The sequence below is a fragment of the Rhinocladiella mackenziei genome (assembly GCF_000835555.1).
Source record: "Rhinocladiella mackenziei CBS 650.93 unplaced genomic scaffold supercont1.3, whole genome shotgun sequence".
Lineage (NCBI taxonomy): Eukaryota > Fungi > Ascomycota > Eurotiomycetes > Chaetothyriales > Herpotrichiellaceae > Rhinocladiella > Rhinocladiella mackenziei.
The window spans coordinates 642,186-660,918 of record NW_013550602.1 but is presented as its reverse complement, the minus strand read 5'-3'; the positions used below and the strand labels follow the sequence as shown (position 1 = coordinate 660,918).

General features: G+C 50.9%; 6 protein-coding genes across 6 annotated transcripts; 3 read left to right on the top strand and 3 right to left on the bottom strand.

Annotated features, from left to right (window-relative positions):
- Positions 1-429: 429 nt before the first annotated feature.
- Positions 430-4,129, bottom strand: Z518_03791 (uncharacterized protein; the record flags this gene model as incomplete). The annotated part of the gene is made up of 2 exons (XM_013417501.1): positions 430-665; positions 715-4,129. 2 exons carry the CDS (start codon positions 4,127-4,129, stop codon positions 430-432), a joined length of 3,651 nt encoding a protein of 1,216 aa, XP_013272955.1.
- Positions 4,130-5,700: 1,571 nt separating this feature from the next.
- Positions 5,701-6,897, bottom strand: Z518_03790 (uncharacterized protein; the record flags this gene model as incomplete). Its single annotated transcript, XM_013417500.1, has 1 exon — positions 5,701-6,897. One exon carries the CDS (start codon positions 6,895-6,897, stop codon positions 5,701-5,703), a length of 1,197 nt encoding a protein of 398 aa, XP_013272954.1.
- Positions 6,898-7,308: 411 nt separating this feature from the next.
- Z518_03789 (uncharacterized protein) lies at positions 7,309-9,338 on the bottom strand (the record flags this gene model as incomplete). Its single annotated transcript, XM_013417499.1, has 8 exons — positions 7,309-7,917; positions 7,969-8,043; positions 8,095-8,214; positions 8,266-8,303; positions 8,365-8,650; positions 8,706-8,857; positions 8,915-9,011; positions 9,078-9,338. 8 exons carry the CDS (start codon positions 9,336-9,338, stop codon positions 7,309-7,311), a joined length of 1,638 nt encoding a protein of 545 aa, XP_013272953.1.
- Positions 9,339-10,546: 1,208 nt separating this feature from the next.
- On the top strand, positions 10,547-12,153 carry Z518_03788 (uncharacterized protein; the record flags this gene model as incomplete). The annotated part of the gene is made up of 2 exons (XM_013417498.1): positions 10,547-10,625; positions 10,694-12,153. The coding sequence occupies 2 exons, from the start codon at positions 10,547-10,549 to the stop codon at positions 12,151-12,153; spliced, it is 1,539 nt and encodes a 512-aa protein (XP_013272952.1).
- Positions 12,154-14,221: 2,068 nt separating this feature from the next.
- Positions 14,222-15,839, top strand: Z518_03787 (uncharacterized protein; the record flags this gene model as incomplete). Its single annotated transcript, XM_013417497.1, has 6 exons — positions 14,222-14,353; positions 14,404-14,691; positions 14,740-14,884; positions 14,941-15,195; positions 15,250-15,594; positions 15,649-15,839. 6 exons carry the CDS (start codon positions 14,222-14,224, stop codon positions 15,837-15,839), a joined length of 1,356 nt encoding a protein of 451 aa, XP_013272951.1.
- A 1,261-nt stretch (positions 15,840-17,100) lies between these two features.
- On the top strand, positions 17,101-18,707 carry Z518_03786 (uncharacterized protein; the record flags this gene model as incomplete). Its single annotated transcript, XM_013417496.1, has 6 exons — positions 17,101-17,262; positions 17,323-17,508; positions 17,581-17,984; positions 18,091-18,232; positions 18,266-18,389; positions 18,487-18,707. 6 exons carry the CDS (start codon positions 17,101-17,103, stop codon positions 18,705-18,707), a joined length of 1,239 nt encoding a protein of 412 aa, XP_013272950.1.
- Between the last annotated feature and the right edge of the window lie 26 nt (positions 18,708-18,733).

Genomic DNA, 18,733 nt, shown 5'->3' with positions numbered 1-18,733 from the left:
TTCTCACCACTCTTCATCTCCATGTACACTCCATCCTTATTCATGACCAATCGTCATCCAATGACGATATGACCAAAGCACATAGAATAGATATTAATTTCTTCCTCATGGTCCTTGGAATCGCGACATCAATGTCTGTCGATTTACCATTCACAATAAAAAGAACGCCAAAGCGCCATGCAATAATCCTTCTGAAGGTAAAGCATCTGCCCACCCAGATATTGAAAAAGGAGCGTCCCTGAGTCCCGTTCATAAAAAGATACACAGGTCACGTTCCGCATCTCGGTTAATGGAAAAACTGGAAATTCAATCATTCGATCCTTTCCTCCATTCCTTCTTTCAAGAGTCAAGACGAGGACAGGCCGTATGAAGTCGTAAAACGTCGTGGGTATCGTGGCATCATTCCGTTCTCCATTCCTTCGCTCCATTTTACACCGTAGGTACACCAGGTGTTTTTGCACCTAGATCGCCCAATAGAGCTTCCGGAGGCACCCGATGGATATTTGAATGTTTGTCGGCGTATGGAACATTCGGGACGGTCTTATAACCCGCACGCCGACGTTGAATGCGATTCAGGATGATGCCAATTAATATTATAAGGAATATCGTACCCAATGCTGCACAGAGAGCAACGAGTATGACAATGCCTTTGGAATGGCCACGATCTGCATGAAAATTAGACGTTGACATTGAAAACTCCATCAAATCACTTACCACTTGATTTGAGAGTGTTGGTCTCGGACGTGAAGACTTGACTAATAGTACCAGGATTTCCATCCAAGGTAGTAGCTAGTATCAAAGGCATCATATCGGTGCCATTGAACAGTGCTGCCGCAGCACTGCCAAAGTTGGTGATGTTCAATTGACCTGTGACCAACAGAGCTTGATCGTCGTCAAGCAACGGAGTCGAACCATGGTTTTTAGACAAGGGCATAACTTGCAAGCCATAAATAGTGGTACCAGTGCTGAATGCATTCACAACTGGTCTTGTGTTATCTCCATCAACTTCAATTAGGAATGTTGATCCATTGTTTGCTGTACCTGCTAACCACATATGATCCGCATTGTTGGTGGCAGGGCAGAAGGCTGTCACGGGTCCAGGAACGGAATTGGGAGGCACGTCCCATGTTTGGCTGTCGGTGTCGTACAAGGCTAACGATGTTTGATTGCCTTGAACTGTCAAGTTGCCCGTAGCCAGAAGAGTCGAACTAGAAGTCCAGAACAAATCCGAAACTGTTCCTTCCAATCCAGTTCCAACCGTATTCCATTGATTGGTGGCGGTGTCATACATGCAGACGGAGGGGCAAGAAAGGCCTTGAGAAGTTCGATCGAAGGCTCCACCAATATACACTGCTGACGTACTTGTCCGTGGTGCAATGGCATTGACGACAACACTAGGGCCCTCAAGGGACGCCGGCTGGATTGTCCGATAGGCCGTGGTGGTCATGTCGATGAGAACTAGACCTGCAATACTTGTCGTGTCGACTTGACCGGTCAGGCTGCCACCAGCGAACAGTAAATCTCCGGAGATTGCTAGTGCCGTTATCGTCGAGTTTGACTCAAGACCGGGAGGTGCTCCTGTAACAAGATTGTCGTTGGAGCCATTCAAGAACATGAGATTCTCTATGGTGGATCCATTTGTCGCAGAGGCAGCGAAATGACCACCGAAAATGGTCACGTTTTGGCCATTTCCACTGTAGTATGTTCCAGTGATGATACCAGTCGCATTCTGTGGGTCTGGAACAGCTCGCTTCCTCAGCATTGACTGGGTCGTGCTTGGAGTGATATCAATGGGCAACGGTTCAAGTTGAACTTCGCCAGATTGCGATCGCATACCGGCGGCTCCGCTTATGGCAAATCCTAACGAAGCGATTGTTCCCGCGCCGAGCCAGGTATTATTTGGTAGAAAAGATGCAGCAAAGAGTCGTCCGACCAAAGCTTGCTTTTCAATATCGAGAGTCTCAAGCCACGCTTGTCTTGATGGTACCCAGATGGCCAAACCGTTGGCTGGTGTTGCCGGAGTAGACCCAAATGCCCGAATCTGACTAAAAGAACCACTAAAAGCAATCACTGTTTCTGAGCCATTTGAGGAAATATTCAGTGGCATAGGTACAACGGCTTCAACGGAGCCATCGAGGCCAGCACCGAGCGGCACCCAAGTATCTGTCGAGTACTGATATGCGGCGACGTTGTTCAAGCCTTCCACACCATCTTGATTGGTGTTTGTGAAGTTACCACCAATGTACAAGAAATCTCTCAGGCTGAAAAGGCCAGAGACTGCTGCATTTAGCCCACCACCAGGCAGAGACGTGGCGTTGTCGTCGTGGAATACCATGATGTTTCTGAATGAGTCGTCCGAAAATCGACCAGCGGCGTAGATTGTATCATCGAGGGCTGTCAACGTTAAAATGTCTGCATTAGGATTAAGCATAGTTCCAGCATTATTAATTGCCGATTGTGAGAAATCAGTATCGACAAAGTCGCTATTGGGATCGTAATCAAACAAGCCATTGAGGCCTCCAGTTGTCGAGATGAATCCAAATTTGACACGGGATGCCACAATGAGTTGATCGTTTTGCAGTCCGGATGGTGTAAGCGTCACCGATGGTCGAAAGCTTGAACTGGTAGCGTCCACGTATCCGGAGAATACCTGATCATACTTGTCGAAGTTGTTGGTCTGGAAAACCAGTTGACTGAAGGATTGACTTCCATCTTCGGTCAGGGTGCCATTCACCTTGACGACTGCACGTGCTGAGCAGGAGCTATCCTGAAGGCAGCCAGGAGTATAGACAATAACAGAATAATTCCCGCTTTTTTGAACATCTGGCTGGAAAACGATGGAAGTGGTGCCGACTGTTGTCGGGCCCACCACCGCGCTCAGATAGTCCGAGACACTTTGCCTGGAGGGAGTTGTATACCAAGGGCCGGTGGCCGTCGCATCGGATCTCAGACCGGTAGTTTCGCAGGTGGGTTCATTGAATGCCTCGACGGCATAAGAGAAGATGTCATTTTGAAATAACTCGATCCCGTCCAGTCCACCTCCTTCTCCATACCAGTCCGAAATAGAAATGGTGAAGCTGTTCATTCCCACAAGGTTGACAAAAAAGAAATCTTGATATGGCAGAGAGGAATTCTGGGCCAGTGGACACCTCGCATCGCAATGTGCCTCATCTCCGGTTTCGGGATCGGTGTAGGTGAAGTTCATGATTCCATTGATAGGATGAGCGGTGAAGCGCCAGGTTCGGGTGCCTCGTCCGTCTTGATTAGTATTCCACAGCCGAAGCTTGGTAGGTTCGAAGCCAAAGGCCAAATCGGCCCGCCACGAACCGGGAGTGTTGTCCGCGAGCAAAAAGGTGGAGGAACCATCTGAACTGTTCGACGGGCAAACAATATTTCTTGGATCACCCACGCCGGCAGTGGTGGTGTTCCCCTCTGCGGTAACGTCGGCGGTGGAAAGGTTGATGACCTGAGTCTCCGGATCGTCCAGAGAATTGGACGATACATTTCCCAGGCCAGTAAACGATCCACCAAAAACGATATGTCCGTTGGGAGCTTTGGTGATTGACCTGACAGGAGCGTCGAAGCCTTCAAAGGGAAGACTCGTCCAGCCACCTGATTTCCACGCAATCGCGTTGCTTGAATTATCTGCCTCAAACGCCCCTCCAACGTAGACTGTTTCTGTGTCTTGATCGCAATAGAGTGCCGAGACTGTTCCTTCTATCCCTGCAAGAGGGTTCACTTCCAGAGTAGTTGTGTTCAACATGGCGACCGATCGTGACGCGACACCGCCAATACTCGTAAAGTTTCCTCCCACGACGAGGCCTGATAACGTGCCATCTTGCAGCACGAAGGGACACATGGTCTCAATGCTGGCATCGGTGGATGCAAGGACCTCGAAGGCTCCATTTGGTAATTGTGATAAAACCGACTGCGTCCCATTACTATTAAACCCTTGTTGCTGTCCAAGTGACTGGTAAACTGAGATTGCGTCGAAATCGCCCACGAGCGTGACCTCCCCAAGCGAGTCCAGATCAAGATTAGGCGGAGGAACTGTCTGAGAGGCTCCTCGCGTAGGAAGCAATAACAGGGCGGTCGAAGCCAGTGGGCCGAACCGCGACAACAGATGCATCTTGAGTGCGTCTGCGCCGCGCAGCGACGGACGATAGATGTTGTTATTGTCTTGATATGTGTAGAGACATAGGTGAAGGTAGGAACTTGGTCAGGTTCTAAAACTGGGATCGGAGTTGGGGCTCGCGGCGGATTTGAGATGATGACGACCACGCGTAGACAGGGTAACTCAGGTACAGGGATCCGTTGAAACGAAACCGGTGGCGGAGCTTGCCAGTCAGATGTAATGATACTGGGCGAGGACACCTGGCTGTTCTTTCAATGTGAGAGGTTAGGATCGTGGACGACGGACAGTAAGGAGTGACAGTCGCAGAGTGGTGGAAGGTGACGGTGAAGATCCTTGGATGTGAAAGCTGTACGAAATGCAAGTTTGGCTGTCCGTAGCGGGAAGAAAGTGGTGTTGGCTTTGCATGCAGGAGAAAAAGGCCGAGAGAGCAAACAATCAGGCGGCCAACAAGCCACCCGCAGAAAGTCTCAGGTATCGCTTCCTTGGACTGACAGCGTCATTGGCCAGTCCGAAACAGTTTGATGACAGGCACAAGGAACAGACAAGACCGCGCAGCAGGCTAGAGTGTCTAAGGATAAGGAGCCAAGGTACCTACTCCATGAGCCTAGGTTCTGTACACCGCTATGCACCGATGGGTACTTCCCCCCCCCCCGGAGTTGGGTCTTCCATTCATCCACTCCATTAACATATCCCTGGTTGCTCCCAGTGGCCGCCAGTCATCCAGCCCGGCCTCAAGGACTGGCCCAGAACGCAATCTGCCATACCCCAGTCCACTTTTTGTGCCGCCAATGACCAACGAGAAGCGCCTCCGGAAACATATCCTCAGCCCAAAGAATCCGATCAACTGGACAACGAACGGCCACAGAATTTTCGACGCATCTTGAACACGACCATTCTTCCCACGAATGATTTTGCGACAACCACCTCTATTCATCTCGAGTCGACGGTCATCTGTCAGGAGAAGAGGGGGGACTTGAGATTCGAGGGACTGTTAGCATGAAGTAAACTCTGACACCAGTCTGTGTGCAATTTCCCGACAGGAGTTTGACACCCGCTCAAAGATGCTTGCGGTGGCTGGACTGGGACGATGGGCCACCTGGCTTTTCTAGATGACTGCAGAATGCTCAAGCGAGTTCCAACATATCGAGTCATCAGTGATGTTTTTTTTCTCCCCGGTGCTTGCACCATCGACTCAATGTTGATCAAAATCAAGGCCAATTGGGTTATGCTCTTTTCCCGGACCGCACTATATCGCAAAGCATTCCTGGGTCACGGGGACGACGTATCCGATTTCCCCTTGAATGACGAACCCCCTTTTATCTCGCGAACGCCCATATCTAGGACTGACAGAAGACACATCTGTCATTGCTCAGGGGCACTATGATCCATACGTAGTTGCCTTGATGGATGCTCTTCAGACTACTGTCGCATTGACACATGTCGCGGTATCCCGAAACATGTTGACCACGTGATTGTGAAACGGTGCACGGGAATCTCCAAACGCATGCCATCTTGTCGCGAAATGCTGTTTTGTGAATTTGATATCCCGGATCCCAGTCACCGTTTCACTTGCGTCGCCTGCGTTTCACCCGCTCACTGCTATTTGATTCATCTTGATCGAGTTCTCGCTTAACCGTGGCTCGCTGCACAGTCTTTCTTTCCGCAATCTTAAGCTCAACTTCCTCCGTCGCCCCTCGTTCAGTGCTTGTTTCGATCTTTGTCGTCAGCTGTTCTGCAAATGTCCGCAGGTCAGCTGTGAAGAGAACGCTGTGTGCCCAACCAGCCTCCTTGCCCCATAGTTTGCGGAAATGATTGGCCACGGCATCATATGTCGCTTTGGTCAGGCTGCTATACTTCCCTTTTCCAAACTTGTAGTCTCGCTGTGCAATCTGCCAGACATGTGTATCCACCGGGACAGCCTCACCCCATCCCAATCCCATCAGACACACGCAGTCTGCCACTTTGGGGCCCACACCATGTAACCCGAGGAGTTTCTCGTATGCTTCTCGATAGCCTTCCCGGCCTTCAGGTTTCATTTCACCGGCAGGCGACGATTTTCGACCATACGCCGGGCTCTCCGGGTTGCGTAGCCTGTCCAACCAACCTGATTCGTGGCCCTCGGCGATCATTTTCGCAGTTTGGTATATGTATTTTGCTCGATAGCCAAATCCTAATTCTCTGAGATGGCTTTCGACATCCCTGCCGGTCAGGGCTGATGGCTCCGGAAAATCATGGAACGGTCGACCATCCAGTGTCCCGATATATGTTCCATAGTGAGTACACAGTTTATCAACCATCTGCGATATGCGAATGATGTTATTGTTGCTACTGCAAATGAATCCCACCAGGGCCTCCCAGGCATCCTGTCGCAGTATCCTGACACCAGTAAATTTGGGCGCCTTTTTCTTAAAGTTTGGATCGGCGGAAGACCACTGGGCATAGAGGGTTTCAAGATTTGGCTCGAGGTTCAAGTAGTGTTGGATGAGGTTTCCGGTGTCATCTCCGTCATCGTCTTCGTCGACCGTAGGGGGGATGGACGAAGGAGGTGTAAGAGGAGCCTCGATTGCCGAGGGCCATATCGATCGATATTGGATATGTGATTTATCCTGCGACAGTTGTACTATGCGGCCACGAAGTGTACATGCCCAAGTCTGCTCATGGCATTGGCGCCATCTGAATGACTGGCCGGAGCGGAGCGTTGTTGCAAGACAGAGTTCATTCAATGACACTGGTAACTCTCGCCATTCGGTGATTCGGCCCATGATGATTCTCAAAACTTGAAGGCACCACCACTAAGAACCTGAAGTTGGTGGGGGTAAATAGAGTGCCTTGCCGCGGTCGCCTTTTGCGAAAACCCCCTTTTTCGCCAACGCGTTCGTTGCAGAACGCGGGCGCGAACTTTTTCAATTATGGAGCTAATCTGTTTCTGGTTGAGAGTGATGCCGCTTCACGATGTTTCAATGTGCTGTGGTAAAACCTGGATTCACTGGCAGGGCATGTATGAATGGGACCTTGTCTGTTTAGATGCTTCGAGATATTAAATGACCATCAATTCAGGCAAAATATATTTTGCCATCTGCACCCGCTCACTGATATCTTCGCGTTTGGTACACCCTTACGTAGTGAGCGAACCCGTACAGATCGTGATACGTCGTGTCTCCAAAGGGCGCCAATTATTTCTCCCTCTTAGGCTGTCCGAACGTCGCCGCAGCGTCTCGTCCCATGACCATAACTTGCCCATGAATAACAACATTGTCATCAAGAATCGAATTGCTACAGACCAAGTACTCGTGTCTGCCCTTCACAGCCCAGTAAACCCCTCCGAAAAGCACCACTGCTGCAAGAATCGCAATTGCCCAGTTCATGTTTTCTATCGCACCGACCACCGGCACGTATTGCGGGAAAATGTAAAACAGAACAACAATGATACTCCACAGCAGGGCGGCGATGTTGACAGGATATCCCCAGCGGCCAAGATCGAAATGTGGGCGCGGAGGCAGGTATTGTCGACCCTTTAGGACCACGCACAGTATCGGTATGCAGTAAGAAACCTGCAGAGTGACACCGCCTCCGGAGATGATGGCGTAGAAGGCGAGGTTGCTGCCAAGTACGAGAAGACCTGCCAATAGGTTCAGGACGATGAAGCCGATCATAGCTCGCAGTGGCATTGTGAAGCGCTTATTGACCTGTGCAAAATAGTCGGAGAAAGGGAATGCTCGATCGCGAGCCATGGACCAGGCAAGACGAGAACCGGCAGTGTTCATGTTGACAATGATGAGATACTATGCCCTCATTGTCAGCGTGGCGCTCGGCCACAGAGCGCCATAACTCACATTCAAGCCCATCATCATCACAGCGCACCATATGCCACCCCCATAGGTCGAATCGAGTGCGTCCATAAACCATGCCTTGCATTGCTGTCAGGTAGCAGGCAGCCCGTAGGCAGTAGTATTACTTACCACGTATGACGAAGTTTCCTGGAGGTACTCCTCCCATCTTGGTCCCACAGTAAAACACATGACGATGGCTGAAAGCCAAGCGGTAACGCCAGCCCATACCATTGACCAGATCATGACTCGCTGTTCTGCGTAAGAACAGATCTCACACGACAGTCGCAAGGCAAAACTTACCGGAGCGTCACGGGAAGCATTTTTCATCTCTTCGACCACTGGAATCTCGGTCAGTCGATCGGTCCTCCATGACATGATCAAGAATCCATTTCCGCTTACAATGCATCACCCCGTCTGTGCCGTAAAGACCGTATATTGGCACATACATGCTGAGAATAAACACCCAGCCTTTTGATGACCAGCCAGAGGTGTTGATGAAATCGGTGAAGACGAATTTGGCGCTATTCTTGTCGGCCAGGACCAGGAAAACAATAGCCCAGATGAAAGCATTGGAAAGGTTGAAGAATGCACCAAAGAGCTGCAAAAAGGGAAGGTACTTCGGGATCAAGTTCGACAGTGCCGGTGCAACGAGAAAGCCGGTGTAGATGAGCCAGGTCATATAACGCTATCCATGTCAGAATTAAGGAAATCCCGCAACAGAAGGACGATATTCTCCCTACCTCCCAGTGCACCTCTGGATGAATGATCTCAACCAAAGCGGCCACGATCTCTGCGCTGTTCAAGGCACAACTGGAGCTTGTCGAGATCTCTCCCACTAATACACACCAGCCAACCAAGTAGGACAGGAACCGGCGAGACCTTTCGGGCGCAACTATCTTCCCAAATCGTCAGTCTTTTTCTTAGCCCAACATGTAAGAGAAAAGTATACCTGAGTATAGAACTGTTGACCGCCAGCCGTTGGCCAGATGGAACAGTATTCTGCCAAAGATGCCATCACCAAGATTTGCCCAATAGTGACCACCACGCTAAACCCGTCATGCTTGAGTCAGCCTTGGATGTTTCCCAGCTTTCTGTACATTGGCTGAACTCACGTCCCCCACACCAGACATACTGGTCCACCCAGGGTGAATATATAATAGAACATGACGATATTGCAACTCCATGAACATAAAATCGTAGTTTGGTATGCCATCACTATCCACCCCGATTAGCATTTTCTCAATGGACTTGAGAACAAACGCCTCACAGCTCCAAAAATTATATGTTCGCTTGAGCTCAGGTTTGTGACCGAGGCTGATGAGTCTGCTCTCATCGCTATTTGCCCCGACCGAGTCATCCTTGATGGGGTCCATTTTCGTCTATCGGCTAGTGGTTCCCTGATGACTTCGCACGGGAAGAGCAGAACATGGAGGCCGACCCATGGAATCAAGGATAGCGATCTTGTTCTCTCTCGAAAATGATCAATCTTGTCGAGGGTTAAGTATATGAGGCTATGAGGGATGTACAAAATCCGGAGATATCCAGTTATCAATGACCATCACATGTGGAAGCAATCAGTAATACCTTTTTCTCAATCTTACTACCAAAGAGAGCCCGGCTTACCGGCCTATCAAAGCTTATTACGCATTTCGCAAGCCCCCCAGTCCCAAGCATGCTTTGCTAGCCCGGAGCGTGGCTCGATGATAGGGGGAAGCAGGGGGGTTCGCTTGGGGGTTGAAATAAAACTGCTGGGTTCAAGATTATGCAGCGTAGCTCAGAAGCAAATCCCTGGGGACGGAGGGGTTGAACATATCAAGGGTGAACGTTGGCGCTTTTTTTTCGGGGCGTTGCGGGATCAACCGGCTTCTCACCCCATTGCCGATATAAGTGCTAGGAGCACCAGAGCGCTCAAGCAGGCCACATCCCTTGCTCTCCCAAATCCGACACCCGACATGCTAGGGACCCTTTGATCCTGATGCATTCTAGAAAGATGTAAGAACAAGGATTGGCAACAGCGTCCGCGTTCCCCCCAGACTCCCTTTTTTTGTGTACCATGTACCCAGCTGCAGGAAGATTGGGATAATGCATGCCCTGCAAATGCAACCCTGCTAAAACATCGAGGCCTCGTAAATGCAGAGTCACGGCGCCATTGGTGCTGGCTGCGAGAGGAGAGAATGTATTTTCTTCTCGAATCTCTAACCTAAAGACATTGGGGTCTGATTGGGTGCTCCGGCTCATGCCTACTGTATTCTTGGAACAAATGTCACGCCGATATAGGCGGTGTCAAAAGTTGGACAGCAAAGTGGTAGAGAATTCTGTGCTCTCCCTCCTCACGGGCTGCGTAGACACGTCACGTGTCGGGCCTAATTTTCCAGCGGCAGCATCTGTCCGACTTGATTTCCAGCCGCACCGGCATCGATAAGCTTTCGTCAAACAAAAATCTATCACAAAGGTTCAATATAGCCAAAACTTGCCCAAAAGTAAATGGCCTCAAATGGCCCGATATGACGGGACTCCTGACCGGGCCTTCATCTCCGTATGGTGAACGGGAGTCGCGCAATAGCATACCACAGCATTCAAAATGACACCCTGCAATCCTGATCCTCGGCAAGATGAAGTGCCACCTCCAGTTCAGAGCTCAACCACAACGGGGGCTCAAGGTGCATTCTCGAAACCTCTTGGAAAGGAGGCTCCCTTGCGCTAAATCATCAGGCTGACCACTTACAAGACTGTTCGACTTGTGTCCGGCGACGTATTCGATGCGATCGGACTCTGCCCCAGTGTGTAAAATGCTCGAAGAAAGGCCTAGCTTGTCCTGGCTATGGACCTCGTCTGAGATGGGCCAATGGTATAGCTGTTCGGGGACATCTCAAAGGCCGTACGACGCCGCATATTGAAAAACCGGCGCGAGCCAGGGCCTCTTCCAAGGAATCGACGTCTCCCAGGTCCATTAAATCCCCCGAGAGTGACACCATTACGCGACAGCCTTCAATCATAGATCCCCTGGAGAAGTTGTTCCCTGGGTTTCCAGATCCGGCTACTAGATCCCGACTGCTCGACCACTACGACAAAAACATTGCCGGATTGATGGTGTGGATCGACTCCGAAAGGAATGAGTATCGTCGCCTCGTTCTACCGCTTGCTGATCGCCAACCAGTGCTCTTGCTGGCCATTCTCGCCATCTCCGCTCAACACCTGGCTGTCACCAAAAAGGTCGAGTCAAGCTTTTCAGCTCGAGCCCGTGATGCCGCTGTCACGATGATATCAACCCAGATCCGACAGGTTACGGGCCGTCTGGCGGCCGGTTATGATTTGGGAAGCGAGATAGACACGGAAACTGCGGTGTGGATGCTCGCATCAATGCTAACACTCGCCTCGTATGAGATGGCGGAATCAGAATCGGGTGCCGTCGCAGCTGACTCCCATCGACAAGCTGCAAGGACATTGGTGAACGCCCTGGCGACCACAAACCGAGAAAACAGCCTTCTGTTCAATTTTCTCCGAAACCAGCTCTCCATTTACGACATTTTGGCGTGCACAACCTCTTTCGATCCCATGAGCACCGCTGATGTCATTCTACCCGCACCCGACCATTCAAACCTCATCTTTTCGGAGTACTTGGCTCTTCTGCACCGGGTGACGATACTGTCTCGGCAACGATATGACATGGAGTCATCTGGAGATCCCAACTACGCTGAGCTCCCCATCACTCCCTCCGGTGCTCGGGCTGGTTTTGAATTAGCCCGAGGTTCAACCCTGATGGCTGCTGGCTTGCTTGAATTACCCCGGGACGAAAGATGTCGTGACTTCATTCGAATTGTCGACTTGTATCATCACTCTGCTCTTCTCTATACCTACCGATGTCTTTTCCCGGGAAAAGTCGATCCCACAGACGTCCGTGCTTCGACCACGGCGGTATTTGAGAGGCTTACCCAGCTTGAAGACCGCGCTTCGTGCATACAGAATTTACCATGGCCCGTCTTTGTTGCCGGAACAGAATGTTGTGGCAATTCGGAAAGACAGTCCTTCATAGCACAAACGTATGAAGACATTGCTAGGGACATGGGCTTTAAGCACTATCTTGAAGTTCTCAAGTTCTTAAAGGATCTCTGGTCGGGCGAGAACGCCGATTGGACTGATCTGGCGCGTCGTTATGGATTGAATGGGAAACAAATCCTGGCGGTTTGAGGAGTTAAATATCAAACTCTGGGGAAGACTCGGCATTGGTGGCCTCACTCTCGCTTCGGCATATCTCCCGAAACAGTCAATGTCGTGTAAACTCGAGCACATGACAAGCCTCGGGTCATTGAGCCCGAATTAAAGGCCCTGGAGGATGCAGCATTCCGGCAAGTTTCAGTTGCTGAAAGTATTGACTGCATATCAGCTTCCGACGAACGCAGCCGTAAGGTGACGCCACCCCCAGTGTGAGCGGCATTGACCACCAAGACAGCGACTTCGATCTCCCGCTCCTATATACCAGTTGCATGGCAACTGAGATAAATTGCTCAGGAGTACCCGTTTGTGCTCTCCTGACATGCTTCTAGAGGAGCCGCTTGTTCGGGTTGTCATCGCTAATGCTAGTTGGGGAAGCATCGATTCAGCAAAATCATGATTGGTCTCTGGCATGCACGATAACAGGTATGTACATTCGATTTGTATTTGCGACAACAGCTTCCAAGCATGATCTTCAAACCCCGGGATCCTTGCGACATGCAAACTCCCCTATTGGCGTCTATGATTTCTCTTCTTTGGGTGTCTGATGGATGTTTATTCTCCAGACCAAACTCGGTCTAACCCTAGAGCAGAGGGGCATGATGTGGAAGCGGGAGTGCTCTAGCATCTTGTCGCTTGCCAGAGATTGTCGATCTCATGTCCTCCCAACAAAGAGTCTCCTAGCATGGTGGAGATTGTGCTTGCCGAAGCTCCCGTGCAGGTTACTCGACCGTGACGGCAGATTATCTGACGAGCAGGGAAGTCGTTCGAGTTCGACAGGATCAAGGTTTGATCCGTTCGTCGCCGGGTTGTTCTGCTTCCTGTGGCGGTGCCCGCTGCGTGCATACGTCGCTGTTATTTTAGGTATGAACGATGCACCCACGGGGTCGGTCGTCGGGGAGCCTGCGGGCAACTCCATGGCACTGGGGAGCCTGGACAAACTACTTTTCCAAGGCGGTTTTGGGATTAGTGTCGCACCGAAACTGAGCAGAGTAGCCATGTGGAAATTGTCGTTTATGATGACCTCCTCTTAGAGAGACGACCACATCGCCGGGCGAAGGAACAGGCCAAGGCCTCTAAAAGACCACTGAAGGGTCATATATCCTCCTGGGCAGCTATGTCTACCACCCAACCCATGGTTATTTACATAACATAATTTATACATCGAAATGGGTATTCAAGAGATACACCCAATCAGGCTGGTGAAGTGACTCTACCGCTAGACCCCAACCAGGTATTCGGGAGAGAAGCGACGTCAAACCGTGTCCCAAGTACCGACGGAGTGGATATCACATCTAGAAGTTGGAAAACAACCTCGCCACCTACTGCATTGGGTATCTGACGAGAGAATTTTGAGGCTCGAAGGATAAGAATACTCAACCACGGCCGAGTTTGAGTATTGCAGATTACAGTGTGGGTGCATTCCTGATGGCCGCATGATTCTCCAAACGGCTGGATATCATCTCTCCACACTGAGAAGGAGAGCAGGAAAGCCTCGTGCTCAAATCACACTATGTTTAAGGTGACGGTGGACACATCATCACGAAAGACCACGTCTCACTTGGAAATCCGGAAAGCTGGAACCACCGACCTGCTATCAATGGTTTATCACCAGAGTCCGTGGTTTAACCCCGCCTTTCAAATAAGCTCGAATAATAACATCCATCACGCCTGATCTCACCCCCCGAATATTTATCAGAATATTCACCCTACGACGCCGAAACAACCAAATCTGCAGAGATGGTCTTGAATCGGCGCTTCCGCCAGCCCCCGGTGATGCATCCAAGGCGTCGGCAGGATATCACAGAGAAGAACGTCGACCGCTTGTTCCACTTAGCAAACTTCCGAGATGCGGTCGCCCACCGACTGGCCCAGGCAGTTCAAATCCCAACAATAACCTATGACGGCATGGGTCATGTAGGAGTAGATCCTCGATGGGAGGTGTTCTTTCAATTTTCGGATTACATGAAGGAGACATTTTCAAGAGTGTTGGTGTCTTTCCCTCTCCCCTCCCCCTTTTGCACTGCACCGTGCACCTACCATCATGGGCTGGCTAACACTCAATGACAGATACAAAGCACTCACGGTAGAGACGGTCAGCACCCATGGCCTGTTATATACGTGGCATGGTACAGAAGACGATCTCAAGCCGCTCCTACTCATGGCACATTCTGACGTAGGAGCACGACCAACGAATTTCCCTGCATTTTCAATAACCATTCTCAGGTTGTTCCTGCTGGAGAGTCCACTTCCGAGGAGTGGACTTACCCTCCTTTTTCGGGCCGTTATGATGGTGACTTCGTTTGGGGCCGTGGCTCTGAAGACGACAAGTCTAATCTGATTGCAATGTTGACGGCGATTGACTGTTTGCTCGCCTGCAACTTTCAGCCCCAACGAACTGTGATTGTTTCAGTCGGCTTTGACGAGGAGGGGGGTGCCGAGCAAAGTTACGGTGCCCGATGCCTTGCAGAGACCTTGCTGGAGAGATACGGTGAATACGGAATCGAAATGATTGTATATTTATCGACTCCGGTGGTGGGTGCTGCTGCTGACCGGGTCTAGTTTGATGAAGGCATCGCCGGGATTGAGAATCGATTTGGGACCGACTTCGCTTTGCCTGCAACGGCGGAAAAAGGGTATATCGATGTAACCGTCAAGGTCAGCGCACCTGGGGGACACTCTTCCACACCACCTGATCATACTGCCAGTATGTGCTCCTCGTCTTATCTGTGTGAGCATCAGTCGGTTCTGACCACGGTATAGTTGGCTTTTTGTCACAAGTCATTGGCCTCATCGAGGACCATCCTTTCAAATCTCAACTCGTCCGACAAAATCCGACGCTAATATATCTTCGACAAGCCGCACTCCAATCCAAGACGATGCCCCAAGATTTACGGGAAGCCATACTTGGTGCGCAGTCGTCCAAGAAGATCCTTGATTATATGGACGGTGATCGCGAGAGACGAGCTATGGTCAGAACTTCCACGGCGGTCGATGTAATTCAGGGCGGCGATAAAGGTAACCCAATATGACCCTGATACGGTCATCGTCGTCCACTGACGCACTCGATAGTCAACTCCCTTCCCGAGAATGTTAGCGTCCTCGTCAATCATCGCATTGCCATTCAAGACTCGGTGCAAGCTGTCAAAGATCATTACGTCCGGTTGCTCAGCCCATGGGCCAGGAAATGGAATTTCAAATTTCATGCCTTTGATGGCGAGACCTCGACACAAGCCACCAACCCCACAATTCAATCGGAAAACAATTCTGACTCGGGCGACCTGACCCTGACCGCGCAGTATGAACTTGAACCGTCGCCGGTCTCGGAGGTCGACGATGCCCGATTCAGAGCGCTCGCCGGTACCATCAAAGGTGTGTTTGGCGACGATGTGGTCGTTGCTCCTGAGTTATTGAGTGGTAAGCCGAGACTTTTTCGTGGTGGTGAATCTAGAGCAAGTTAACAAACCCCAGGGAATACCGACACCAGGTACTATTGGAATCTGTCACCTCAGATATACCGAATGTCGCCGTGGCGTGCACATCATGACCCGCGGGGCACCCGAATGCATACCATCGACGAGAGAATGCCTGTCGAAGGTCTCATGGAGATGGTCAAGTTCTACCACGAATTTATTCGTGTCGTTGACGAGCTTCATGTGTGATATTCATGGCTGGCAAAAGAGCATCTTCACTCCATGCGTAGAGCGACATGTCCTGCGATTTCGCTCACTGGGTTGGTTATATTGCGCATTGGCGGATTTTGGTGGGCTATTGTTGGCGTTATCCTAGCCACCGACGACCAAAAAGGTCACGTCTATGGCTGTCCGTCTTTTTGCACTCGGAATATTTCATGGGAAAGGCGACGAACCGATGGAGTTTGGTCTGTGGGGCTCGAGACAGCGTCTGTCTCGATTGAAGTGGCAGGTCTCGTAAACGCTAGCCTGTTCGTCCTTAACTTAAGGAAACCATCTTTCTTCCTCTTGTCCTCGGTCTGTGGCGCAACCCCTGGCGCGATGCTAACGTATCTAACTTTACAGGACTTCAGTTACTTACTCGCAGCGGGTCACTTGTAGCTTTGTGAAATTGCGTTCACGGGAAATCATACGCTGGCAGACTAACAACCGAGAGCGAACACCTCCTGCTCATCAAGTTCGAAGAGATTCTCAGATGTCTTCGGCCGACACGGTTTGGATTCCTTCCCAAGCCGAGGGAGTTTGACCCAGCATTTGGCTACGGGTGGCTGATTTCTGATACACAGCCAGTGAACCACGATCCAGACCACCATAGACCAGGCACGTTTAGCCTCAAGCCTTTCAAACGATTCTCCCGCGAGCTTGTCGTTGCTTTGCTCGTGTGCTCTAACCGAGCTGGTACTGACGGCTTCAAACCTTGCACCAACGATTCTCAGCCGCTTGCACCACCCGGGCCTTCAATTTCAGTTGCAGAGACAACACCGTTGTGATCGACTAGGCTAACACACGGCCTGCTCTGATACTCTCATGCTATTTCCAGGACCACGCTAGTGTTTAACACTGTTGTCGCCACCCATCCCTCGAAAAAAGCGTCACTTGCACAAATTGGGCGCGGCTGAGAGATGGAACTGGGAACCAACACGACCATGTGCCTTATCTTTTTCTATGTAAATAGGATTCGTGGCCGGCAGGGCGATGCATCCCAAGGCATACTCGTTCTTTCTGCCTTGCTTTTGCTTTTCGCGTTTGAGCTGCTCTACAAGCACTCTCTTCCTTCGTGAATAAAAGGTATACGTTCTATCGTCGCTCGTTACATTGTCGTCTTTCATTCCTCCAATTGGCATATTCAGGGGCATATCCAGACGCAATCTCCACCCATCCATCCTTCGACCTCTGACTTTCGGCTTCTAACTACGGAGTACGAGTACTGATCGGACCATCTTACGACACAATGGGCTTCCATCCCTCCAAACGTGGCGCACTGCCTACGCTGCTTCTTTCAATGCTCACAGTCTCCTCCTGCTCCATTCTCCCCGAGTCATTTAACAGTGCGACCAACGCCTTTTCCAAACGAGCGTCAAAGAAGACCACGGTCCCTCTCACATCGGATGGAGTGTGTCTATGTCCATTTCCGGTCGGCTTGGACATTCAACTAACGCAACAATAACAATAGGGATTCTGGTTCGCCAATGTCTCGGTCGGAGATGGCTCAAGTATGAATCTCCTCATCGACACGGGCTCGACAGACGTCGTTCTCAACCCAGGCAAATACAAACCGTCCGACGCATCAGTCAACGGTAATGAGACGTTTACCCTCTCCTACGGAACCGCGGAGAGCAACGGTACAGGAACAGCCACGGTAAGGTTTGCCCCAAAATCCCCGGTCCCACACTCGACGTCAACTTCGGGCTCTTTACTCACCTCATTTCAGATCAACGGCACCGTCTACCACGACACTGTCACCCTAGGCGGCTTGAAAGTCGAGAACCAAACCATCGGCGTGTCCAACAGCACGGACTCCTCCACTGAGTATCCTCACGATGGCATTATCGGGTTCGGCGCGCAACAATTCGCAGCCAACAACGCAACATCTTACTTCCACAATCTGTGCGAAGAGAACCTCGTCGATGACTGCCGCTTCGGCATCGCATTGGACAACGCCACAGCCGGCTCTTTCGTTATCGGCACCCTCGACGACGACTTGTTTGATGGCGACTTGACCACCTCGCCCCTTGTCGAAGAGTGGTTCACCTACGGCGACGTCGTGGTTGGAGGCCAAACGCTCGAGGGAGACGCTATCATCGAATTTGACAGTGGAAGTGCTGCCATCGTCGGGTAAGAAATGCACTCCTCCCTTTTTCCCCCGGTTTCTTCCTTTTTCTTCTACTACCTTCTCAACATAAGAATTCACGGTTATTGAAGCTGATTGACGTCGTTTTAGCCCAACCGATGTTGTGACCAAGATCTTCGACAGTGTCGGCGCCCGCATTTCCTCGGAAGAGACGTCCGAAGGCCTGCTCCTCACGGCCCAAGTCGCCTGCGACGTCAATTCGACAGTGGGCTTCCGCTTCCCGTCGTCAAATGTCACTGCCGCCGACGACAAACTCACGCCGCAGACCTTCAATATCTCACTGGGGGCTCTGCTTGTGCCGTCGACCAACGCTTCGGATCCAAACTGCACGATCTCGCTGGTCGCGCAGGATTTCCCGGATTTGCCGGGTCTTTGGGTTTTGGGTCAGAGTATGTGTCATCTATTCCCCTTCCTTCCTTTCTACTTTCCCAGAATCATCGACCATGACGATGAAACGAGACGCTAAGTCGTGGCCGTCTGTTCTAGCTTTCTTCCAAGGAAAATATCTCGATCATAACTTGGACGATCAGACTATTGGGATTGCTACGCTCAAGACGTCGGCCAATTCTTCTAGTTCAGGCTCGGAAAGCGGCAGTGGCAGTGGTGGAGACTCCGGATCCAGCTCCAATGCCGCTACAAGTCTAAGCTTTGGCATCAACTTGTTGCTTTGCATCTTAGCGGTCATGCTCGGTGTTAGCATGCTGTGAAGCCCCCAGGTGGAGTCTGTTCTCAG